Source organism: Cloeon dipterum, chromosome 1 (assembly GCF_949628265.1).
Source record: "Cloeon dipterum chromosome 1, ieCloDipt1.1, whole genome shotgun sequence".
In the NCBI taxonomy this organism is placed as follows: Eukaryota; Metazoa; Arthropoda; class Insecta; order Ephemeroptera; family Baetidae; genus Cloeon; species Cloeon dipterum.
The window spans coordinates 15,160,020-15,180,142 of record NC_088786.1 but is presented as its reverse complement, the minus strand read 5'-3'; the positions used below and the strand labels follow the sequence as shown (position 1 = coordinate 15,180,142).

The 20,123-nt window shown below is 41.6% G+C and overlaps 5 protein-coding genes and 2 long non-coding RNA genes across 8 annotated transcripts; 5 read left to right on the top strand and 2 right to left on the bottom strand.

Moving 5' to 3' along the window:
• Window positions 1–51: 51 nt before the first annotated feature.
• LOC135946476 (uncharacterized) lies at window positions 52–1,283 on the top strand. Its single transcript, XR_010575518.1, has 2 exons — window positions 52–493; window positions 620–1,283. It is a non-coding gene; the product is annotated as an uncharacterized LOC135946476 (long non-coding RNA).
• On the bottom strand, window positions 858–3,077 carry LOC135946443 (pyrroline-5-carboxylate reductase 3-like). The gene is made up of 5 exons (XM_065494660.1): window positions 2,787–3,077; window positions 2,103–2,224; window positions 1,635–2,045; window positions 1,288–1,582; window positions 858–1,020 (listed from the first exon to the last, which is right to left on the bottom strand). Exons 2-5 carry the CDS (start codon window positions 2,194–2,196, stop codon window positions 960–962), a joined length of 861 nt encoding a protein of 286 aa, XP_065350732.1. The 5' UTR covers window positions 2,197–2,224; window positions 2,787–3,077; the 3' UTR covers window positions 858–959.
• A 1,266-nt stretch (window positions 3,078–4,343) lies between these two features.
• On the top strand, window positions 4,344–6,786 carry cyr (cypher). 2 transcript variants are annotated; one of them, XM_065476162.1, is made up of 5 exons: window positions 4,344–4,515; window positions 4,785–4,836; window positions 5,419–5,785; window positions 5,895–6,349; window positions 6,411–6,786. In XM_065476162.1, exons 1-5 carry the CDS (start codon window positions 4,483–4,485, stop codon window positions 6,578–6,580), a joined length of 1,077 nt encoding a protein of 358 aa, XP_065332234.1. In that variant the 5' UTR covers window positions 4,344–4,482; the 3' UTR covers window positions 6,581–6,786. The 2 variants fall into 2 exon arrangements, with proteins under 2 accessions (XP_065332234.1, XP_065332235.1); XM_065476163.1 differs by lacking the exon at window positions 4,785–4,836 and having other exon boundaries at window positions 4,381–4,515.
• A 236-nt stretch (window positions 6,787–7,022) lies between these two features.
• On the top strand, window positions 7,023–10,735 carry LOC135934425 (dystrophin-like). The gene is made up of 7 exons (XM_065476161.1): window positions 7,023–7,450; window positions 7,517–8,154; window positions 8,401–8,570; window positions 8,623–8,726; window positions 8,784–8,888; window positions 8,951–9,264; window positions 10,597–10,735. Exons 1-7 carry the CDS (start codon window positions 7,398–7,400, stop codon window positions 10,695–10,697), a joined length of 1,485 nt encoding a protein of 494 aa, XP_065332233.1. The 5' UTR covers window positions 7,023–7,397; the 3' UTR covers window positions 10,698–10,735.
• An 81-nt stretch (window positions 10,736–10,816) lies between these two features.
• Window positions 10,817–17,465, top strand: stol (stolid). Its single transcript, XM_065476167.1, has 22 exons — window positions 10,817–10,957; window positions 11,825–11,906; window positions 11,964–12,074; window positions 12,137–12,467; window positions 12,635–12,885; window positions 12,945–13,055; window positions 13,109–13,301; window positions 13,359–13,495; window positions 13,550–13,639; window positions 13,700–13,780; window positions 13,968–14,042; window positions 14,106–14,213; window positions 14,271–14,342; window positions 14,404–14,545; window positions 14,609–14,654; window positions 14,708–14,853; window positions 14,909–15,032; window positions 15,308–15,656; window positions 15,716–15,967; window positions 16,210–16,538; window positions 16,596–16,776; window positions 17,136–17,465. Exons 1-22 carry the CDS (start codon window positions 10,875–10,877, stop codon window positions 17,229–17,231), a joined length of 3,390 nt encoding a protein of 1,129 aa, XP_065332239.1. The 5' UTR covers window positions 10,817–10,874; the 3' UTR covers window positions 17,232–17,465.
• On the bottom strand, window positions 17,453–19,290 carry Bmcp (uncoupling protein Bmcp mitochondrial). The gene is made up of 6 exons (XM_065476164.1): window positions 19,083–19,290; window positions 18,888–19,017; window positions 18,444–18,827; window positions 18,113–18,173; window positions 17,979–18,056; window positions 17,453–17,732 (listed from the first exon to the last, which is right to left on the bottom strand). Exons 1-6 carry the CDS (start codon window positions 19,141–19,143, stop codon window positions 17,613–17,615), a joined length of 834 nt encoding a protein of 277 aa, XP_065332236.1. The 5' UTR covers window positions 19,144–19,290; the 3' UTR covers window positions 17,453–17,612.
• A 42-nt stretch (window positions 19,291–19,332) lies between these two features.
• Window positions 19,333–20,031, top strand: LOC135934430 (uncharacterized). The gene is made up of 2 exons (XR_010574116.1): window positions 19,333–19,557; window positions 19,786–20,031. It is a non-coding gene; the product is annotated as an uncharacterized LOC135934430 (long non-coding RNA).
• Window positions 20,032–20,123: the final 92 nt, after the last annotated feature.

Below are 20,123 nucleotides of genomic sequence, written 5' to 3'. Positions count from 1 at the left end.
ATCTCTTGAAACAGGAAATAAACTGAACGTTATAATTAATCTTTGCTGCAAACTTACAAGAAATTATATTTTAACTGTAACTCTAAAGTAACCTGGTACGGCTGATTGACAGTCCAAATCCCTTATTTACTCCCCACACTGCTTGTATGATGATTTCTCCCTCCACTGTCGGACATCACGCTGATCACGCATCGGGGACAGTTCTGCTACACTATTATTTTGCTTGTGTTTTCCTTCTGACATCTGCATTCTGCACTGCAAGCACCAACTTGAACTTTGACCTGAGCCTGAGGTTTGATCCACCGTTTTGCAGTCAAACCTTCCGCCATCTCCAGATTCTTGAACACATGAAACTGGCGGCTAACTTGTTAACGACCAAAATCAAGCGCAGACGAGTCCGTATTCAGGCGTTGTTATCATTAAAAGGATTTGCAACGCACCGCTAAAGCGAGATAGAAAACTGCAGAATTTGCTCACCCTTTCAACAGCCGAGGTGCGTTTAGGTTTTGATTTTTTTCTTTTGACATGGATGCCAACTTCAGTAATTCATTTTCCATAAAAATACCTTAATTGTAAGAACAATATAATTTTTGCTGATGGAATTTCTATTGATTTCCAGAATTTATTGCCATGACGACTGAAAAAAGTGCTGCTGTGTTCATTGTGCCCAAAGACGACACGGAAGAACCAAACTTTTGCATCAGAACTGGGTGCACAAAACAGGCCACCCAGCATCCTGACTGGGAGGATGAGTATTGCTCTGCGGAATGTGTTGTTGCGCATTGCAAAAATATATTCAACCAGTGGTGCAAGACCAAACGGGAGGCTGAGGAAAAAAATAAGTAACGACTGATACGTAGGTTTCATGAACAGATTTATTTCCAACATTTTGGTGCTACACACTTATGTTTCATCGGTGATAAAAAGACAAATTTAATGTTGAGTAGAGCTCATGAGATTCAGTCGTTCAGTTGTTTGCTCTTAGTTGTAGAGGCTTCAATCGCGTCCATGATTGCCACTCTGCATTTTAAAACAAAAATGTTAGTTAGCGCCTCGTCATATGACTTTAAAGTTCCATAAATAGTGTCGGAAAGCAGTTTTTACAAGTTTTGTACTAAGAAACGGAAATCAAAATTTTAGATTCTTAAAAAACTGTTGCCTTGACAATTTTGTGGTACTTAAACTAATACTGTAGCATTACAAGAAAGTAGAGTTCAAATTAGCAAATTAAGCACATAAATTTTGTTCCTGATCATAAAATAAAGCAAGATATTGTAAGCAAAATACCCGAAATTGTTTCCTCTTCTAAGCGCATGAATTCCAGCGATGGTGGTTCCCCCAGGGCTGCACACTTCGTCTTTGAGCAAACCAGGGTGCTTTTCAGTATGTTGCACCATATTCGCAGCACCCATCACCATTTGCGCAGTCAGTCTGTTGGCGAGATCCCTTGGCACACCTTGAGCCACGGCTCCGTCAGCCAGGCACTCAATGAACTGATAAACAAACGCAGGACCGCATCCAACAAGTGTTCCTGCTGCGTCAAGCAAGCTCTCCGACACCTCTTCCACCACGCAATTTCCGGCTAAAATTAAAGTCACTTTAAATACCCGCTAATTCTGATATCAATATGATGCCTCCAAAGATCAGCTTGGTGGTTTCAATGCAGATCTTGTCGCAATTGCTCCCAGGACAAATGACGGTGGCGCCAAATCCTACCATCATTGGGGTGTTTGGCATTGTCCGCACAACGCTGGGAGTCGACTCGACACAGTTCTTTTCTTTTAGAATTTTTTCGACATTCTGGGTAGAAATTCCAGCCAGCACTGAGATGTAGATTGGATAGATTTGCTCCTTTGACTGCTTCAAGCAGGTCAGAGCCCCTTTCCAGTCTCCTTTGAATTGTTGGGGTTTCATGGCCAAAATTATGATGTCACAGGTTTTGAAAATTTCTGTGTTATTTGTGGTGGTTTTCGCGCCAGCCTCCTTCCACTTTCCAAGGTTTCGTTCGCTTGGAGCTGTCACTATTATTTGTGTCACATTGAGTGCTGAAAAAAGTTATAGAGGAAAGTTTTTTTTAAGAATTATAATAAACTGAAACTCACCATCATTTTTCAGCAGGTTTTGAAATATAGCCCAAGCCATATTCCCGGCTCCCACGAAGCCAATACTTTTCCCTTTCAAGTATTTGTCAGACATTTTCTTATATCTACAGCTTCCTTTGGGTCTAGAAAAAATAGCATTACACGATAAGTTTTAATTCTTTAGTAGATTTATTTGTGCCTTTTTTCTTTGATCTAATCAGATTATTATAATAAAACGTTTAATATAATAATTTAGTTTGAATGTCATTATTGTATTTTTAACTTTTGAATGTAGGCAAAAAATGTTGACTGGTTTGGATGAGAAATGATGGCGGGAAACACACCAAGTATATTGTGAAATATTGAATGCAAAGAATTTCAAATATTTTATCAAAAGCTTCTTTCGTAAAAATATGCAAAATTGTGAACCTCTCAAAGGAATTAAAGTTTCAATATGTACTTGTCTTAAAACATAATAATGATATATAGGGGATAGGGATATTTTGTCTCATAAATTTAAATTGATTAAAGTACTTAGAATTATAAAAATAATTTGCAAAATTTATTTTGCAGTAAAATGGTAAATTAAAGCATTCAATTATAAACTGATTTTGAAACTTATTGAAAATATTATAATTTTCAAAGTGTGCGTTGTAAGGTATTGTTCATTATAGATATATGAAAGCTGATAAGAATTTAACTCACGTTGGAATCGGTATAACTAACAAGAAGCAGTGCTATTCCAGTTATGTTGACAGTGAGGTGTCGAGACCTAGTGTGAGTTTGGGGTGAACTTTTGTTTAGCTTGGAAGGACGATGACCTCTAGGTGCTGCAATCTAGAGGAGACCGGCGGAAAGAGCAACGCCAATGATGTGTTTGAACGCAGCTCGCGGACTTCTTTTTTCTTCGCCGGCGCTCCTCTTTCGCAGCAGAACTTTTTGCAGTTCCGTTAATTTGATTGTGTGCATTTGATTTCCTGCTGCACGTCGTGAGAGATGATGACGGCGCTCTAAAGGAGAATTCGTGCCCTTCACGCTCGATTCGCGTCGGGATATTCATGCATTATTCAGCGTTGCTATTTCAAATTTTACCAATAAAAACAGCACAAACGAAAGAACGAGTTGTATAAAACCATTTTTCTCTATCAAATTTCTGAAGATTTTTTTAAATCACGTTAGTAAAATTTGAATCGAATATATACCCTCTATCATATATATTTATCTTTTTAATGGTTGGAGGATTTTGCTATTTAAATAATAATCATGATCTTGATGTAATAGTAACGGATGTTTAATCACACTATTTACTGTCACATAATATTATTGCACGTTATCACAGAGAAAAAATCAAATGACAAAGGCGATGCGCGTGCTACTGATAACAAGTTGAATAAGACCAAGACCCTGTCCAGGCGGATAAAATTTGGTAAAATTAATCCTCAAAATAAAATCTTAATTGTTTATCGTTATATAAAATTAAATTTAATGTCATTATTATTTATTAGAGGAAATAATACATATTATCAAATTATGACTGCAAAAATGGGGTGATTCTTTACTTGTTTTGCCTGTCATACCTTTTATCAGGTTTCTTTTTGTTTTAGTTAATTTTTATTGGAGTTTAATTGTTATAAATTTAGCAAATTCTGCCGTGAAAGCTGCAGATAATATCATTTACTAAAATGTTTTGCAGCAAAATTGACTTTTTTTAGAAAATGCGTCAAATTATTATTTTTAAAAGTGGCACTATTATGTTTTATAATTTTTGAAATATTTATGGTACTACGCCTAATAGAACGTCCAGTAATACATATTAAAATTAATATTAAATTATAATAACTTTTTTCAATGAATTTAAATTTTCCAGCTCAAATCTAAAAATTGCAAATTATATATAATTGTATTATATGTATGATATTCTCAGCTTGCAATAATATAATGTAGAAGATTGAACTGTAAAATAACAGTAAAAACACACTGTTTTCGCCCTAATGTATTTATCAAGCAATGCAATTTGAAATTACAAGGATGGCTAAGTTTTACGCCGTGTCCGAAATTAAACGCTCCACAAGCGCATCCTCCTGCTCTGCTCTTTTTTGAATTTACGGCTCCAGCAGAGATAATGACACGATGATAACATAGAGCAAACCTGGATGTTGCGTTAGCATTTTATGCCTGTGCTCTCAGTCAGCAGGAATAACTGTGCTTCATTTCAATTCCTTCACGTCTCACGCTTCGCTTCAGCGCCTGATGGAGCGACGAACCTTGGTGTTTCTTAGCTCGGCCGCACCACCACCTGCTCCAACCTACAGCGCGAAGGAGAACACAGTCTGTTCGCAGCGATCTGTCCGCGCGCTCGACTCAGGATTGCACCTAAAATTCGGATTTGCATGACTTGACAATGGTGCCTGTGCTCCTCGTCCTCTGCCTCCAGGTAAGTTGCTTTTTGCCGAAATTATATTTTGATTCTGCTCGCTTTTTAAATAAACAGCATAATATAAAAATTGGTAAATTATAGTAAATGGCTTAATTGGGTGTCTCGCATTCATTCATTTTTTGTTATATAAAAACGGAAGTGTTTTGATTGAATTAACAAAATACTTCGTTGGCTTTTATTTTTAAATTAATCTAAAATGCTTTTAATATGGTGATGGTCAACTCATCAATAAAAAATAAAAAATAAGCGATATGCAACTCTTCTAGGCTTTCTTGAGGCTAACAGGAGCGGACCGAGGAGAAGTTAATTCAGTATCAGGTACTACTAAAATTTAACCGTAAAACATCATTGAAGATTAACACTAATTTACAATTAGCTGTAAGTTTTATTTAAATTTTCATTTAGATTCAAAGTAACAAAACATCTATTTTTTGGGACAGAGAGACTAATCAGTCAATCGTCAGTTCAGTATTCTGTCAAAAATGGATAACTTTTGTTTGAATGCATTTGAGTTCTCGTTAATTTATGTGCTCGTCGTGTAACGTGTGACTCATAGCTGCCCAATACTTTGCATTTTACTGCTGACATCCTTTGGGCGCCTTTTACGTTAAGTGCGCGGTCGACATCCTGTTACGTAAATGAACAGGCGCAGGAGATTATCTCACACTTTTGGCATTGTCAGCGTACACAACGTGCTCATTAATTTTTCGCGTCTGATAAAAATCCGCTAATCCAAGCTCTTAAGGCATTCCTCTTAATTGGCAGTAGTTACAATAAAATCCTACTTAATTCGAAGGAAACATAAAAATCTCTTAAAATATAAAATTTATTAATGTAATTAATTTATCAATTTCGCGCAGGAAGTTGACCGATTTATTCAAATTTCTCGTTTTTGCCCAGATTTATCAACACAATGCACCTCGTCACTTATGCAAGTTACTGTCCACTTTTCGGCGCCTTTCCACGGACTCCTGCACGCTCGCGGCTTCCCCAGCGAGTGTTCCATTCAGGGCACAGGAAGACGGTCGCTAACCCTGAGCCTGCCCACGGCGTCCTGCGGCGTCAGACTCACGCAGGACCTGCACTTCCAGGTGGCGGTTGACATCCAGTTTGATGGAAAATTGCAACTGGCGCTCGACGAACGGCGCCTCGCGTCTTGCGTCGCGCCACTTGAGGATAATGAAATTGGCGTGGACATCGTTCCTGGAGGACCGCAGCACCAGGCACTCCGTTCTTCATCCCGAGAAATGGATTTTGAACCAACAAAGTAAATACAATTTTAACTTTTCATGGCACTTATTTATTAAATAGAATTTTTTTACACTCCTGCTTTATTTGAATCTTCATTTTTTCGAATTTTAAAATATTTTTTTAAGGGCTTGGATGGAACTGGAGGCGTCTGGCGGAAAAGGGGTAGCTCTGGTAGGCGAACCTGTTAAACTGAGAGTGCGCACCAAGGGTAGCGACGGCCTCAAAATGCGGGTCACGGACTGCATGGCTCATGAAGGCGCTGGCGAATCACCTCAAAAGCTCTTGGACGAACTCGGGTGTCCAATTGAACCTCAAGTTCTTGGTCACTTTAACTACACTAAGCAGGGCGCACTTGCCATATTCCCGGCTTTCAAATTCCCAGACCGAGAGAGTCTTCACATGCAGTGCGTATTGATGCTGTGCCGCGACGCTTGTCCTATTGGCAGGTGTAAAGACAACACTATGGCTGCTTACGGAGCAGCGCATTCACAAGTGGTCAAGAGGGTCAAAATTTTCAACAGCCTCAGGGTGGCTGCTCCTGGAATCGAGATGGAAGCCAACGAAGTTGCTGATTTCCAGCGTAAGTTTAATTTTATAAAAAGTAAAATAATATCGGCAATATCGGTGCTTTTTATTTCAAGGACAAGACGATGTGGAGATCGAAAAACTGGAGAGAAATTTCTGTCTCTCGGCGCCGAAATTGGCCCTGGCCCTAGCTCTATTGGGCCTTTTACTCGTTCTTGCAGTCGGTGTAGCTCTTTTCTCAGCAACTGCAAGCCGCCGGAAACCATATGTTCGCGTCGTTTATTAATAGTTGAAAAAATTACTCAGTGTCAAACTCAACAAAACATATGTAATAATAAATCTGTGATCTCTGGTGTTGGTGGGTTTCTTAGTTAGCCACGGTGATGGAATGTAGAGCCTCATCTTGGATAACATCTATTTTGTATTTTTCTTTGTATATGATGAAAAGTATGCGTAGAAAGATATGCAAAATAAAATCTTATTTATTGTACTTATAAAATAAAAAATAATTTTTCTTGACGAACCTCAATCTTTCCCCCCTAAATTTGCCATTATAGGCACAACTCAACAGAATAAGAATAAACCGACGACCGACGACGGTTGAAAATTAAATATTAAATAAAAAGTGTATTCTTCTACTCAATGACAGGAAGTGTGGCGCGGGCCACTTGTTTGATATTCTGCTCATGGCCAATGGAAAGCGCGTCTTCTGTGGAGCCCCCACCTGTCCGCAACCCCCACTCCCGAGCATTGAGATCATCTGCTCCTGCTCCAGAGAATCTGTATTTTGTGTAACCGGGTTTTCGCGCCCTTGAAATCGTCAACAACGAAAGTTGGTCCAAGTCTTTGTAAACTAAAATTTCGTCGGCGGATTGAGTTAACAGTTCAACAGTTGTAGCATAAGGTGCATTAAAACAAGTGGTTTGGTCGGTCAAGCAGGTCGCGATCTGTCTCAGTGCGCACGAGCACCTGCGGCGGTTAAAATTCGTTAAATCTCAGGCGCCGCCCTCGACAGGTGTTATTTTAGTATCCTGTCAACCTGAACAACAGACGTCGTTTTAAACAAACCAGACAGAAGGTTGTCGGCAGCCGACCGAGTCAAAATGCTGGAGTGGAGTGGTCGAGAAGATGCTCAGGGCTTTTCCATTTTTGTCAGGTGAGTTAAAAAAAATATTTTGTGATATAGTCAAAAGCGACGAATTTGAATTTTACCCTCTCCCAGGCAATCAAGTCGGCGTTATGACCCACCAGGTTGGACAGACGTGGTGACAAAAGTTCGCCAGTGTCAGGAGCTGCAAGGAATCCAACGAAGGATTGGTGCCAAATTAAAAGTGCTCTCCGATTCCGTTTTCTGGTCCGAAGTACATCTCGAGGCGTTTCGCCTTGTTCTTGAGCACCACGGTTTTCGGCGGGAGGACAACTCCATGCTCCTCTCCCCGACAGCGTTAAGGGCTGTTCTAGAGGATGTCTTCTATGCTGTAAGCAAGGAATCGCCCATGGACGTAGAGATGGCTGCCGAACTGACGGCCTGTCTCCTGTGGCAGGCGTTCGACCGCCACCGGTCAGGGTGTCTTACCCTTCTGCAAGCCAAAGCCACTCTCGCTATTCTTTCTAAAGCTTATCCTTCGGAACTGTTCGCCTTTTTGGCTCACGAAGCTGCAGATCACGATGGTCTCGTTGGACCTCTGCGGATGAAGCCTCTTTTGGATGCTATCATGGTTTTCATGCAGGTCCTTGGAGAAAATATTGGAAATCTGGAGTTCAAAGAGAAGAGACTGAATCAAGTTGAAGCTGAGATTTGGATGAAGAACAGAATGGGCTGGGCAGCGCATTTGTCAAGATTTCGGGTTCACGTGAGAGGTAAATTTAATTTAAGCGAATTATCATTGTTTTGGGAATACTACATAATTATAGTTTTTAGAAATATGAACTTATTTAAATGCATTACATGATAAAAAATAATTTAACAATTTAGGTTAATATTAACTAAATTCATTCTATGTTAACTATGTGCCCCGTTGAATTTGAATTTGTTGGTGAATTTTAGGAAAATAACTCGTAGCCTTTCTAATGAAACTATGAAATTTTCTTTTTTATTTGTTTAAGAAATCTGGCGTGGACCATGTGTTGTCTGCAAGCAAGCTGGCCTTCGGGGTCAAGCATTTCTGTGCCAAAGTTGTCCTTGGTATTGGGTTTGCCGCAGGTGTGTCCTCTCTGGAAAATATACCCATGGACACTTACCTAGCCATCCATTGAAAGACTTTGTCACGCCACCGGTATGTATTCAAAATTATGATGTATAAGGTGTTTTAATAACCTCATTTGCAGAATATGTTTGCTGAGTTCATGAAAGCTGGCGGGCGGGTTGTAAAAAAGACATTTTCTCCCAAACGAAGAGAGAGGAACCAAAATATTTCTGAACCTGTAGGACTGTGAGTTAACCAATTTTGTATTTTTGTAAAGCAACCTAATTGACTGTGTTTAATTAGCATTGAAGTCCCTCAAGTTGTGAACGCAGGCCCAGCAGAGGAGCCCCTTTGGAGTTTGAAAATGAGGTTGAGGCTCATCATATCCCAAATTAATGAAGAGGGCAGGTGAGGAATTTCTTGAAAACTCGCTCTCTTCTCATATTTAAACTACCTTTGTCCTTTTGCAGGCGACTGCAGAGTGCTGCTGAGCAGTGGGTAAACCTGCATGAGGCAAGTCGAGTGCTAGAAGACCACGGGCAGCGATTACAGGAGCTAGGACTGCGGCTGACTGGCCTCACCTCTGAGCATCAAATTACTAGCACTCCAAAGAGCTCTAGTTCAAGGTCTTTCGAAATAAGTTCCATCCCTGGACCTGAAACAGCACTTGAGTTCAGTACAGTTTTGCAGAAGAGGATTTCAGTGCCTGCGGAGTCAAGAGCGCCTGTCACTGCAGCGCTCAACAAACTTCAGTCTATGCTCAATGGCACTACACATTTTGAAGGTAGGACCCTTTGTTAGTATTCTTCTATAAAATGAGATTTAATCAATTCGTTTAGTTAACGTATCGGTCACAATATAAAAGCAACAAAATAGATGAACGGTGCATGCGTTGTGTGTGCAAAAAAAAATAAGTTTTTAACATCACGGAATAGATAGACTAAAAATAAAGTTTGCAAAATTATTCAATCAATTCAAATCATAATTTTGCAGACTACATTTTATAGATCGATCAGCTTCTTTCTGCAAGATATTTAAAAAAATTAGAATCAAACTAATTCCACATTTTGTGAAAAAGTTGCAGCACTACTTATTATGATTTTAAAAAATAAATTCATCAATTAAATGGTACTTGGACAAGTAGGTGGTGCTTAGTTAATCTAATCTTCAACCATTGGTAATATTTTATCAATTATTAGTGTGAAGGGGTTCACCATTACATTTTCCCTTCCACTTACTTTTTTTACTGCTAAATAATGCCACTGATTACAGCTGGTTGATATTTTAATCTTGTGCTAACATTTGTTAGACTTCTTATAGATTAATTGGTTATTTTTTCGAGTATGAACCAAATGTTGAATCTTTCATGATTTTTTTACTTAATAACTATAATGATCTAGCAACACTGCTATAATTTATATTTGGGTGAAAAATCAGAAAAATTCTTTGGTAGTCATAAATCATAGGCAAGTTAGTGACAAATCCGAGAAAAGAATAAGCGGACTGAATTTTTTCAACTCTCTTACTGCGGCATTTTACGTTCGCTTTTGTTAGTGAAAAATGTGCTATTGATCGTCTGGCTCCATTATGAATCAAAGAACTTCATTATGCCATATGCGATAGCATTTAAGTAATTCGTACAGAACATTTATATTAGTTTTGCTTTTAGTTTTATATTAGTTCAAATCTCAATTAAATGTGAAGAGTGAAAATGGGAGTGAGCTTGAATTTTAATTTTTCGAACATCCCAAATCTCAGCTTACAGCATCAATTAAAAGTATCTCCCTTTTTGAATACAAAATCAATTTTTTACAAAGTTCTTACAAAATTTAAGCAGCAGTATAGGGCGTAGAGGCACACGCCCAGATTATCGCAGCTTGGAATAAGCGTGTGCTTTATTCAGAGCGATTAAACAATTTTGAATGGCGCTCGACGCTTTTGCCTCTTTGTGAATTATTCATTCTTTCCCTTGAGAGATCACAGAGCGAGCGCGACACTAGTACTTGTGTGTGTTGTTTCAATCAAAGGCAGCTCACTCGTATTCGCTTGAATATATTTGCATGAAATTTTAATGCTTGCTGCCGGCTCATGTGCCCGTCCGTCTTTTGCCCCGCAGAGAGTTTTGGGGACAACGAGCAGCTGGAGCGAGCGGCGCAGGAACTCGAGAGCCTCTTGGGTGGCGTCATCGCAGACATCGAGGGCAACAGGCGCCGCTAGCCCCCTTCTGGACTCGTTCTTTTTTGTGTGTCACACTTTTGCAACTGTAAAGGGTGTCGGAAAAAAACACCTGCCTCTGAGCAAGAGAGTGGCGAGCGCAGGGGTGGGGGCGCGTGCGCCGCGTAGTACGCGTAGTGGTGCTCGGGCGATAGTGAATCAATACGGGATGAGGGCCTAATGGAGGCGACCCGCTGGCTGTGCTTCGTTTGCCTACTCCTCGTGGGCCCCAGCGCCCAGGATGAGGACATACCCCACAATGAGTGAGTTGCCACGCCGGGGCCTGTCGACCCCGACCCCTTTCGCACCCTCGCTGCCCGTTTTTCCGCTCCACGGAGCACATCTGCAAGTGCATGTAAAACCACCCCTTCACCCCCGTGCATTTTCCCACTCGCCGTTTTCACTTACTTTCAACTCGCGAGCCGTTAGATTTGGCTCCAACGGGTTCTGTGTAGAGAGTTTTGACTTTTTCAGCAATATTGTCCACTGTCTTAGCTTTACTTTTTCCAAAATTTCGAGTCCAAAATTCCGAAAGGATTTATTTTGCATGTGTCCAAGTGCGCAGGCTCAGTAATTGGATAATTCGCAATAAAACCTTTTCTGGTCACATATCTCTGTTGCACCTGCCCATTTCGATCAATTCTTGTGATTTTTGCATTATATGGGTCGCTCGGACTTAGGGTCGCTCCACTTTGACCCTGTTCTCGGCGGACCCTTGCCGCCGCCGCTCAATACCATCCAGCCAGGCTGGCCTGGGGGCTGGAGGAGAAAGGGCGCAAGCCGGCTCCGCGCAGACGCCCAGCGCCGCGCCGCTAATTTAATATCACTTTTTATGCAATCGTAAAAATAGCAAAATTGATCAGTGCATCCAGGTGCAACATAAAATCTAGCCTGTTTCAGTCCTTTCCCAGCGCTGAAATAAATTATGGGAATAAGATAATATATTTCCCCCTTTTTCTACGTATATCATGCTGTAGCATTGTGCCAGCTTGAAGTGCACGCCTTTCATTGTAGTATATTTGAGCCAGCAACGCTCATCAACATTTTGTGTTTTTAAATGGATATGAATTATCTGTGAAAGCCTTTTCAATAAAAAGATCAATCAAAAGCGCTAAACATTTTATTTGAAGGGTCAAAAACTGGGCCCTCAAATTTGGAGTTGACCTCTGGGAGTTTGGTCGTCAGTTCACAAAAATGAATGAGCTGCAGAGAGTAAGGAATTTCTCAGATATCGCGCATGCAGCCTTTTCAAGAAATTTTAATTGCTAGAAATATCAAGACTTTGAAGCCACCGTAATACGAAAGGATGGCTTGCTGCTCATTCGCGAGCTGGCGGCAGAAGTCCAGAACATGATGGACATCAAGATGAACGCCGTCCTTGTAAGCTCTTTTCCAAAACCTGAGATTTCCCTTCTTAACTTTTGGAAATGAATTAATTGCAGCGTATCATGGACTCGGCAGAGCAGGCCGCTCTCACAAAGCAAACCACGTCCACCACCATTCTGGATGCGCAGCGTCTCAACGCCAAAGACAACAAAGGTGCTAATGAGGTGAAGTTGGTGGCCGGCCCCGCTGAACACTTTGGGGGCCTGCCTGTCAACACCAGCCTCAGTGCTGTCCTGCTGCCCTCCGCAGTCAACCTGAAGGAGGCTGAGGGCGCCGTCGCTTGGTCAGGTCTGCTCGAACCGCTGTTTGTAAACAACTATGAGTCGGATCCAGCCCTGCAGTGGCAGTACTTTGGGAGCTCTGATGGATTTACTCGGCTCTATCCAGGTATGGATTTTTCTAAATTAACCTCGGCTATACACTTTAGTGATCTCAGAAAGAAATATAATTAAAAAATTAACCTTCAATGTTTGGGTAATTTTCTAAAAATTTCTAGGAGTAATATAAACCCAAAATAGATTAAATCAGTTTTCTTTCTGTTTTGTTAATTTTAGCTGTTCAGTGGCCTACGGAGCCGCCGGACGCCAGATCCAACGCATGGTATGTTGGAGCAGCCACCGGGCCACGAGACGCCATTATTCTGTTGGATGCGTCTGGTTCAATGGCTGGAGAAAAGCGATCATTAGCCATAACCACAGCCTCTGCTATCCTAGACACATTAGGTGCCAACGACTTCGTAAATGTATACCGCTTTGCTGAAAACACTCAGGAAGTTGCCCCTTGCTTTAAGGACACGTTGGTTCAGGTAATAATTCGAAAATGAGAGGGGTCAAAGGAAAAATTTCATCATTGTTTTCCTTGCAGGCTAATGCAGAGAACATTAGAGAATTGAAGTCGGCCATGAGTAAAGTTAGGCCAGAGAACATAGCAAATTTCACGAGCGCGCTTGTCACCGCATTTGATATTCTCAATAGGGTATTTCTATTCAATCTAAGCATCTGGCGTTTGTTCTCATCAAATATTCATAGTATATACAAGCTGGCCAGGGAACCAAGTGCAACCAAGCGATATTCCTCATCACAGATGGGTCCCCAAGCGAATTCAAAGAGATTTTCAAGCAGTACAACTGGCCCCACATGCCGGTGCGCATTTTCACTTATCTTGTGGCACCCTCTGGGGGCTCTGCCACTGAGCTTAGATGGATGGCTTGCAACAACAATGGTAAATCTTGACACTAGCAAACATTCCGTGACTCCATGCACTCCCATGTGTTTGTAGGATTCTTTTCAAGGGTGAGCAGTAGGCAGGATGCCAAAGAAGCTGCTTTGAAACATGTTGAGGTGCTTGCTCGACCGTTGGTGCTATATCAGAACAATCATCCTCTTTATTGGTCACCGTCATTTGTAGATGTCAGAGTAAGATGCCAGATTTTATTTGAAGATAGGGCATTAATGAGTGGTATCTTTTAGCGCCAATGTCTGTCTCCACATCCAGATTGCCCGAGCCCTGAATTGATGACTTCTGTGGCAACTGCAATATTCGACCGTAGGAATTATTCGGTAACCTTATCAGCGTAACAGAAGATTACTTTGTTTTCAATGCAAATATTTTTTTTTCAGGTGCGCACTGCACAACTTTTAGGAGTAGTAGGCACTGATGTACCGATAAGGGAAATCCAGAAAATGGTCCCTCCTCACAAGGTTTGTTAAATTCATTCAGATATATACAGTTTTTGCCCTTTTGTAGCTCTCATTAACATCATAAATTTATATTATCATATATTGTTAATTCTTTTAGCACCACAATTTGGAGTAAAATTTGGCTACATTTAAAATAAAAAATTCAATCGAAAATCATAAATGAAACTATTTCTCAAACAATTCACAGCTGGGAGTCAACGGATATGCTTTCATGATCAACAACAATGGTCATGCTCTATTTCATCCTGTACTGCGTCCCCTTGTAAGTGTTGCTTATTTTTCACTCGGGGATTAGAAACTTATGTGTCATTTTTTTTATTTACAGCCTCAGCCCCCTGGCTCGCGTCCCGAGTACAGCTCGGTTGACTTTGCCTTGCTGGAGCTGGTGGAGGGTGAGGGCGCGGTCTTTGACAACCATTCTCATTTCAACGAAGTAAGATATCATAAATCTTCTCTACTGTATAGTTACTAATGTTGCATGGTTGAATAGATGAGAAGTGATCTTATCAACCAAAAAGAAGGCGAAGCTGAATTGACGGTGCTGGTTAAACAGGATCAAATGGTATATTTTCATGTAATAAATGTAGATTATGTATTTTGTATAACGTTTTTAAAAAATACAGCGAAGGGTTGCTTCACGGCGACAGAAATATTTCTACAAAGGAATTGATGGAACTCCTTTCACACTGGGCATTGCACTGCCAGAAGGATATGGAATGCACGAAGTATTGGCAGAGCAAGAAATAAAACTCAGCAAAGTCAATGGTAAGAAATGAAGTGGATATGATGTTTTGTATTCGTCATCAATAATTTGATCAAAATTTACAGTCACTGAGTTTTTCAAAGGCGCCGATTGGAAAGTTCATCCTGATTGGTTGGTTAAAAAATGATAAAGGAAATTGCATTTATTTATATTAATTCTGACAGGGTGTACTGCGAATACAGCTATGCAAACGAGCAACCCTTCAGCTCTGCTGAGGAACGAGTTCTGCACTTTTTGAGCAGAACATTGCAGCCTGGATGGAAGTGGATGTCACTGAGACCTAGATCACCACAGAAAGATAGGGAGCCTGGTAAGAATATCGCATTTATTTAACTTTTGTAAAAATTGCTGAAAATATTCCACAGGCCACAAGAAAATGGAACGTGATTCATACTACTGTGACAAAAACCTGATGCAGTCATTGGTGTTTGATGCCATGGTGACGGAGAGCTTGGAGAAGCCGTCTTCAAGAGGAAAGGAGAACAAGCAGTAAGTGTTACATGTTCCGTATCTCAAAACATTTTCTGCATCTCCCCCTGCACATGAATCTAACCCTGCACTCTCAATAGCCCAATAGCCACCCTGATGGCGCTGCTGCACAGGTAACCTTTCTAGCAGCCAGGATTTTAAACGCCAATTTTCAGTGAGCTGCACCCCTGTTAGGTCCTCCCTATAGCGCTGCGAGGATTTTGGTAAGAAAGGGAGGACCAACAGGGCTGGAAATCCAATTGTGATCGCCGACTAACATTTTTTCTCTTCCGCAGGCAAGGGTACCAGATGTTTGGCGTGGCAATGACCTTTGTGGCCACAAGGAGTGGTCTACTGAGGTGGAAGGACCACTCGGACCCTGGCGCTGATCAACCTCACTTCAGTGAATTCAATCGAAAGGCCACTGATGAGGTTTGGTACCAGCGGGCCGTCGAGCAACACGCAATCGAGCCAGACAGCTTCGTCTTCTCTGTGGATGGTGAATCAGATAAAGGGGCTCCACTCGTCACTGCTAGCCACGCCGTGTTTGTTGAGCACAAGGGACACAAGGCTCCAGCAGCCGTTGTCGGACTTCAGTTCAAGCAAACTGCGCTCACCTCGCACTTCATCAACATTACTTCATCGGTAATAATATTCATTTAACTATATTTTGAGTGGGTTTTATGTTACTGATTTTCTTATAGTGCCAAGGATATCCCAACTGCAAGAAAACGTGTGCCTCTGACGAACTGGACTGCTACGTGTTGGACAATAATGGTTTTGTAATCCTCTCCGAGTCACCGGAGCACTCTGGGAAATTTTTTGGCCAGTTGGATGGGACAATAATGGACTCGCTGGTGCAGGACCGCATCTTCAAAAGAGTCCCTTTGCATGACCATCAAGGTGCTTGCCACGATACTCGCTCCACCTCAACAGACGCTGCCCCAAAATTGAATGTAAGTAGAAAACTTTGTTTTAATTTCAGAAAAAGAAGATCAACCACCTTCATATTCTTCATCAGTGTTGAAACAGTTAATCTAAAATATCTTGAACTTTTCCTGCAAGGGTTTTTTACTCTTGATCCCAATAGTAATTATGTTCTAATTTTAATCTCAACCTGTCAAAATGAACACAATTTAAAATGATGATGTTATTTTGAAGTTCAAATTCCTGTTTTTACTAAATATTTTTTCTGCAGTCACCTACCAGGCACTTGACAGCTGTAGCACAGTGGGCTGGTGCTAAGGCTTTATGGATGCTGACCAGTTTCGTTGGTACGACCTGGTCCCTGCCGATCCCACAGGAAGAAGATGATTATGAAGACGAAGAAATCGAGATGGCACTACCTGAACCAATGACTCCGCCACCACCGCCGAGGCCCACGACCCCAATTCCCATGGGGCCGGCAAGGCCGTGCGAGAAGCGCTCGGACTTGTACGTGTTGCAGCCAGAGAGGCTCAACACCAGTGGCTCCTTCAACCCTTTGAAGGGGAAGCTGACCAACTGCCACGTGACTGGCTGCGAGAGGTAGTTTAGTTTGCGGAAAATATTTCCTGATTCTGATTAAATCAAATGCTTTTATAGGCCGTTTAGTGTGCAGAAAATTCCTCACAGTAACCTAATCCTGCTAGTTGTCGACACACTGTGCCCGTGCGGCTCCAAGCAGCTGTTCATCACACCCCAAGAGGTGCCACCGTCGGCCACTTGCCCCAAAGAATCTCTATACCGCCGACGACCAACTGAATGTTTCAACTACCACCCTGAGGTATACATCTCCTAAATAAAGGCATTATATAAATGATTTTGACCCAGTTAGAGACCATAGTTTCAGTAGAGGTCACTTCTGTAAAATATGGCTAGTTGTGCAAGTGATGAAAAATCACTTGTGGCCACTTCATTTAGTCATGGAGTACCAGTCACTGCGCCTCAAGTCTATGTATTTCTGAAGGGTGATTGCATTTTGGAGCAGCAAAACTCGTTAAGAATGTTCAGTGGGAATTATCTTAAACTATTTTTTAATAATTTTAATCAATTAGGTCATATTCAGACTAATTAACAAATTTATCCATTTTTGGGTTTCTTTGTTTTCTGTTTTGTACAACTTGCTTTTGTTCTATTTTTCAGGAAATTGTAATCAAGGTTTGCGGGGGCTGCACGGCTTTGAGAGCCTCACTGGTGTTCTGCCTGGTGGCCTCAGCGTGGCTGATGGTGGTGAGCTGAACTACATATCAAGCGAGTGTGATGACTTTGTCTTCCAAGTGTTGGCCCGAGGGCCCTCGGTCACGGGACAATAAAAGCGATAATAATTTTTAACTCTAGCAAAATGAATGGGTGCACCGCGCGCGAGTGAGTTGTTGTTGTTGTTGAGTGCTGCCAATTACAATTTAATCGATTAATAGTCTCTGTACCTCAATTAAAAAAAAATTAAACAAATGCCACACTATTAATTATCAATATGCTTTGCACTCTGTGTTTTATTTCCTAGGTAAAACAACCATTTTGCTGCAATAATTTAAATACAATGTAGATATATAATTTCCTTATGAATACAACACGGCAAATGCATAAAGGTTAGTCAGTGCTGCTGACTAGGAAGGAGATTCAGTAAAGCATCTTCAGCTGCTCAAACGTGACAAAGAAAATCACGTTCCAAGGACCCATGCGCACCAGAGTCGGCACAAAACCTTTGTACAAAGCAGCGACGCCCTCAGCCTTCACAGTCTAGAACACATACAAGGGTGTCAGCAATTACTTGATCACGTTTTTAACTGATCTAGTTGGGAAGCTTAAAGCTAGAGGGATTAAATCTGACCCACATTGAGATAATTTTATCAAGTGATCAAAACTTGAATGGAGCTGACGAGGCTACTAACCCTGCACTCTGTGTCTTCGATTTTATAAAAAAGCGATTGACACTCGGCATTGATACAAAATTAATGCAATTCAGAATAAGAAAGTAGTCCTTACCTGCACTAAACAGTCTAAACTTCCTGAATAAATATTGTTAACTCCTACTTTTAATCTTCTTTGATTCATTAAGCGTGTCTGCAACAAGAAAGAAATAAGTAAAATGGTGATTTAACTCTGATTACAATCATTACCCTTATGACATCTACAGGAGTAGACGCTACAGCACTTCCAATACTAGCAATGAGACTGGCACTGAAACAAAGAAAAGCAAGAAGAGAATTATAAAGGGTCATTTTTCAAGTATTGATCCATTTCAAGAGAGAGAAAAAATGCAACGCTGTGAGAAAATAAATAGCGTGGTTACATAACCTTTCTTATCACGTAGGCAGAGAATTCATACAAAAAAATAATCAGTTGTTTGAGACGATCGGCCAGACAGACAAAAGTGATAAGAACACCGTCTGTCTGGGGAAACGCAAATATGTGCACACACTCAAGACGTGCCACTGGGTGCAAAGTTACCTAAAATGGTTAAGGGTTGTGTCTCCAAGGCGCTGCCTCAATTTGAGCTTGACCCAGTCGTAGACGGGCAGTTCGACGGCCGCGATGATGGCTGCCCTCTGGGCAGTGGGCCCGACGCCCCTCCACAGCCCGCGCACCCCTTCCAAGTGCCACACGTCGGCGAAGTTGACCATCAAGGAGCCCTTGGTGGTGCTCGCCTGCATCCGCACCTTAAGCACGTCCGTGGGGTTGGCAACGGTGGCGGCCAGCACAGCGGCCGTCACCGCGCATCCCACATTGAGGGCCGGACTAGAGCCAGTGCCCCCGAGGGCCCCTTGCAGCCAATAGTAGGAACCAAACTTCAGGGTGCCGTAGGAGGCTTGCCGCAGCAGAGCGGGCGCCATCCTGTGGGTCAGACGCAAATTAGTCTCAGACAGAGGTCAAAGGTGTTGATGCTGCACTGACCCGGAGTACAAGGCGCGAAAGCCCTCCTCTTTGGTGATGTTGACCAGTGCGTGCAGCATGCCTCGGTAGCGCTGGCCGCATCCCTGCTGCAGTTGCAACCGGGTCTTGGTCGTGTCAATCGGAAACGTGCCTATTTACCGTGCAAATTCGAGGACGGGTTAGCAATAGAGGGGGATGCGAGGTCGACGAACTCACCGAATTCGGCAGTGATGGACGAGAAGCCTCCATACACGAAGAGTCGCCAGTCCTTGCCCATGCGGTCGAACAGCCCTCGAAGACGATTGCCACACTGACGACGCCTGGCGGGTGGCGACACAAGCTCTCCTCAGTCTCCTCTCCTTGCGTGTTAAAGGCGCTAAAAATAATCTTGTGACTGAACACTCACTCGCCGCCGCGTATTGTATTTGTAGCAGAAACACGCAGGCAGAGATAAAAATTGCATTGGCTCTCACGTGTTGGCTTGCTGTTTGTATTGTGTCAAGTGTCAAGAGCGTCATAGCGGGGGAAACCGGGGAAAGAAAAGAATGAGAAAACAATAATACATACACACATACGACGCTACTGCTGTGATTTTGACAAAACATGAAGAGGAGGAATTCTCCACGTTGTCGTTTCTTATCTCGCCAAGAGATTGTCCAGGCACACGCTGCTGTGATTAAAGAGCTGGAAGGTGAGAGTACATTGTGGGTGGGAAAACCAATGTCGATAATTAAATATGTAATGTAATTTTAAAATTTGCGCGTCTTGTATAAATATATTTATATCTGCTTACATATATCATTAATTAAAACAAAATATTATTTTATGGTATTTATTTTGCTACAGCTAACAAGCGATTATTTCTTTGTAAAGATGAGTGCGGAAATTGAATAAAGCACGCACGTCAATAATGTTGCAGCTGCAACAAGCTCAAGGCCAGTGCCAATGGAAAGGAATGAGAAAACTGAAGTAGTTCATCGAGTATGCAAACAACTCATGGAAGTTAGCCAATCCATTAGATTCTGCAAAAGCAACGTTGAAAAGGGAAGGAATGCAGCTAAAAAGAAATTACCAAAAAAGTAGATGAGGCATGGGAATTGGAAGGGATCAATCAAAATAAACAAAATTAATAATAAATAAAACTATGCTTGATACTTAATCATTATTTTTTTTTATAAATTCGTCCCTTTTGAGTGTTTTAGGGGAACTTTTAACGGCTCTATTATGAAGACCATTGGAAATTATATAGAGCACATG

Bases quoted from the DNA above. Each gene is read 5' to 3' on its own strand.
- LOC135946443 (XM_065494660.1), bottom strand. From the start codon at position 2,196: ATGTCTGACAAATACTTGAAAGGGAAAAGTATTGGCTTCGTGGGAGCC. The intron at 1,583-1,634 runs GCATCATATTGA...CTTTAATTTTAG, and splicing joins CACCAAGCTGATCTTTGGAG to CCGGAAATTGCGTGGTGGAA. The intron at 1,021-1,287 runs GTATTTTGCTTA...TTTAAAATGCAG, and splicing joins AGAAGAGGAAACAATTTCGG to AGTGGCAATCATGGACGCGA.
- cyr (XM_065476162.1), top strand. From the start codon at position 4,483: ATGGTGCCTGTGCTCCTCGTCCTCTGCCTCCAG. The intron at 4,837-5,418 runs GTACTACTAAAA...GTTTTTGCCCAG, and splicing joins AGAAGTTAATTCAGTATCAG to ATTTATCAACACAATGCACC. The intron at 6,350-6,410 runs GTAAGTTTAATT...TTTTATTTCAAG, and splicing joins CGAAGTTGCTGATTTCCAGC to GACAAGACGATGTGGAGATC.
- LOC135934425 (XM_065476161.1), top strand. From the start codon at position 7,398: ATGCTGGAGTGGAGTGGTCGAGAAGATGCTCAGGGCTTTTCCATTTTT. The intron at 7,451-7,516 runs GTGAGTTAAAAA...ACCCTCTCCCAG, and splicing joins GGCTTTTCCATTTTTGTCAG to GCAATCAAGTCGGCGTTATG. The intron at 8,571-8,622 runs GTATGTATTCAA...CCTCATTTGCAG, and splicing joins AAGACTTTGTCACGCCACCG to AATATGTTTGCTGAGTTCAT.
- stol (XM_065476167.1), top strand. From the start codon at position 10,875: ATGGAGGCGACCCGCTGGCTGTGCTTCGTTTGCCTACTCCTCGTGGGC. The intron at 13,496-13,549 runs GTAAGATGCCAG...GGTATCTTTTAG, and splicing joins CGTCATTTGTAGATGTCAGA to CGCCAATGTCTGTCTCCACA. The intron at 16,777-17,135 runs GTATACATCTCC...TCTATTTTTCAG, and splicing joins GTTTCAACTACCACCCTGAG to GAAATTGTAATCAAGGTTTG.
- Bmcp (XM_065476164.1), bottom strand. From the start codon at position 19,143: ATGGGCAAGGACTGGCGACTCTTCGTGTATGGAGGCTTCTCGTCCATC. The intron at 18,828-18,887 runs GTCAGTGCAGCA...TCTGACCCACAG, and splicing joins TTTCGCGCCTTGTACTCCGG to GATGGCGCCCGCTCTGCTGC. The intron at 18,057-18,112 runs GTAATGATTGTA...TTCTTGTTGCAG, and splicing joins CTCCTGTAGATGTCATAAGG to ACACGCTTAATGAATCAAAG.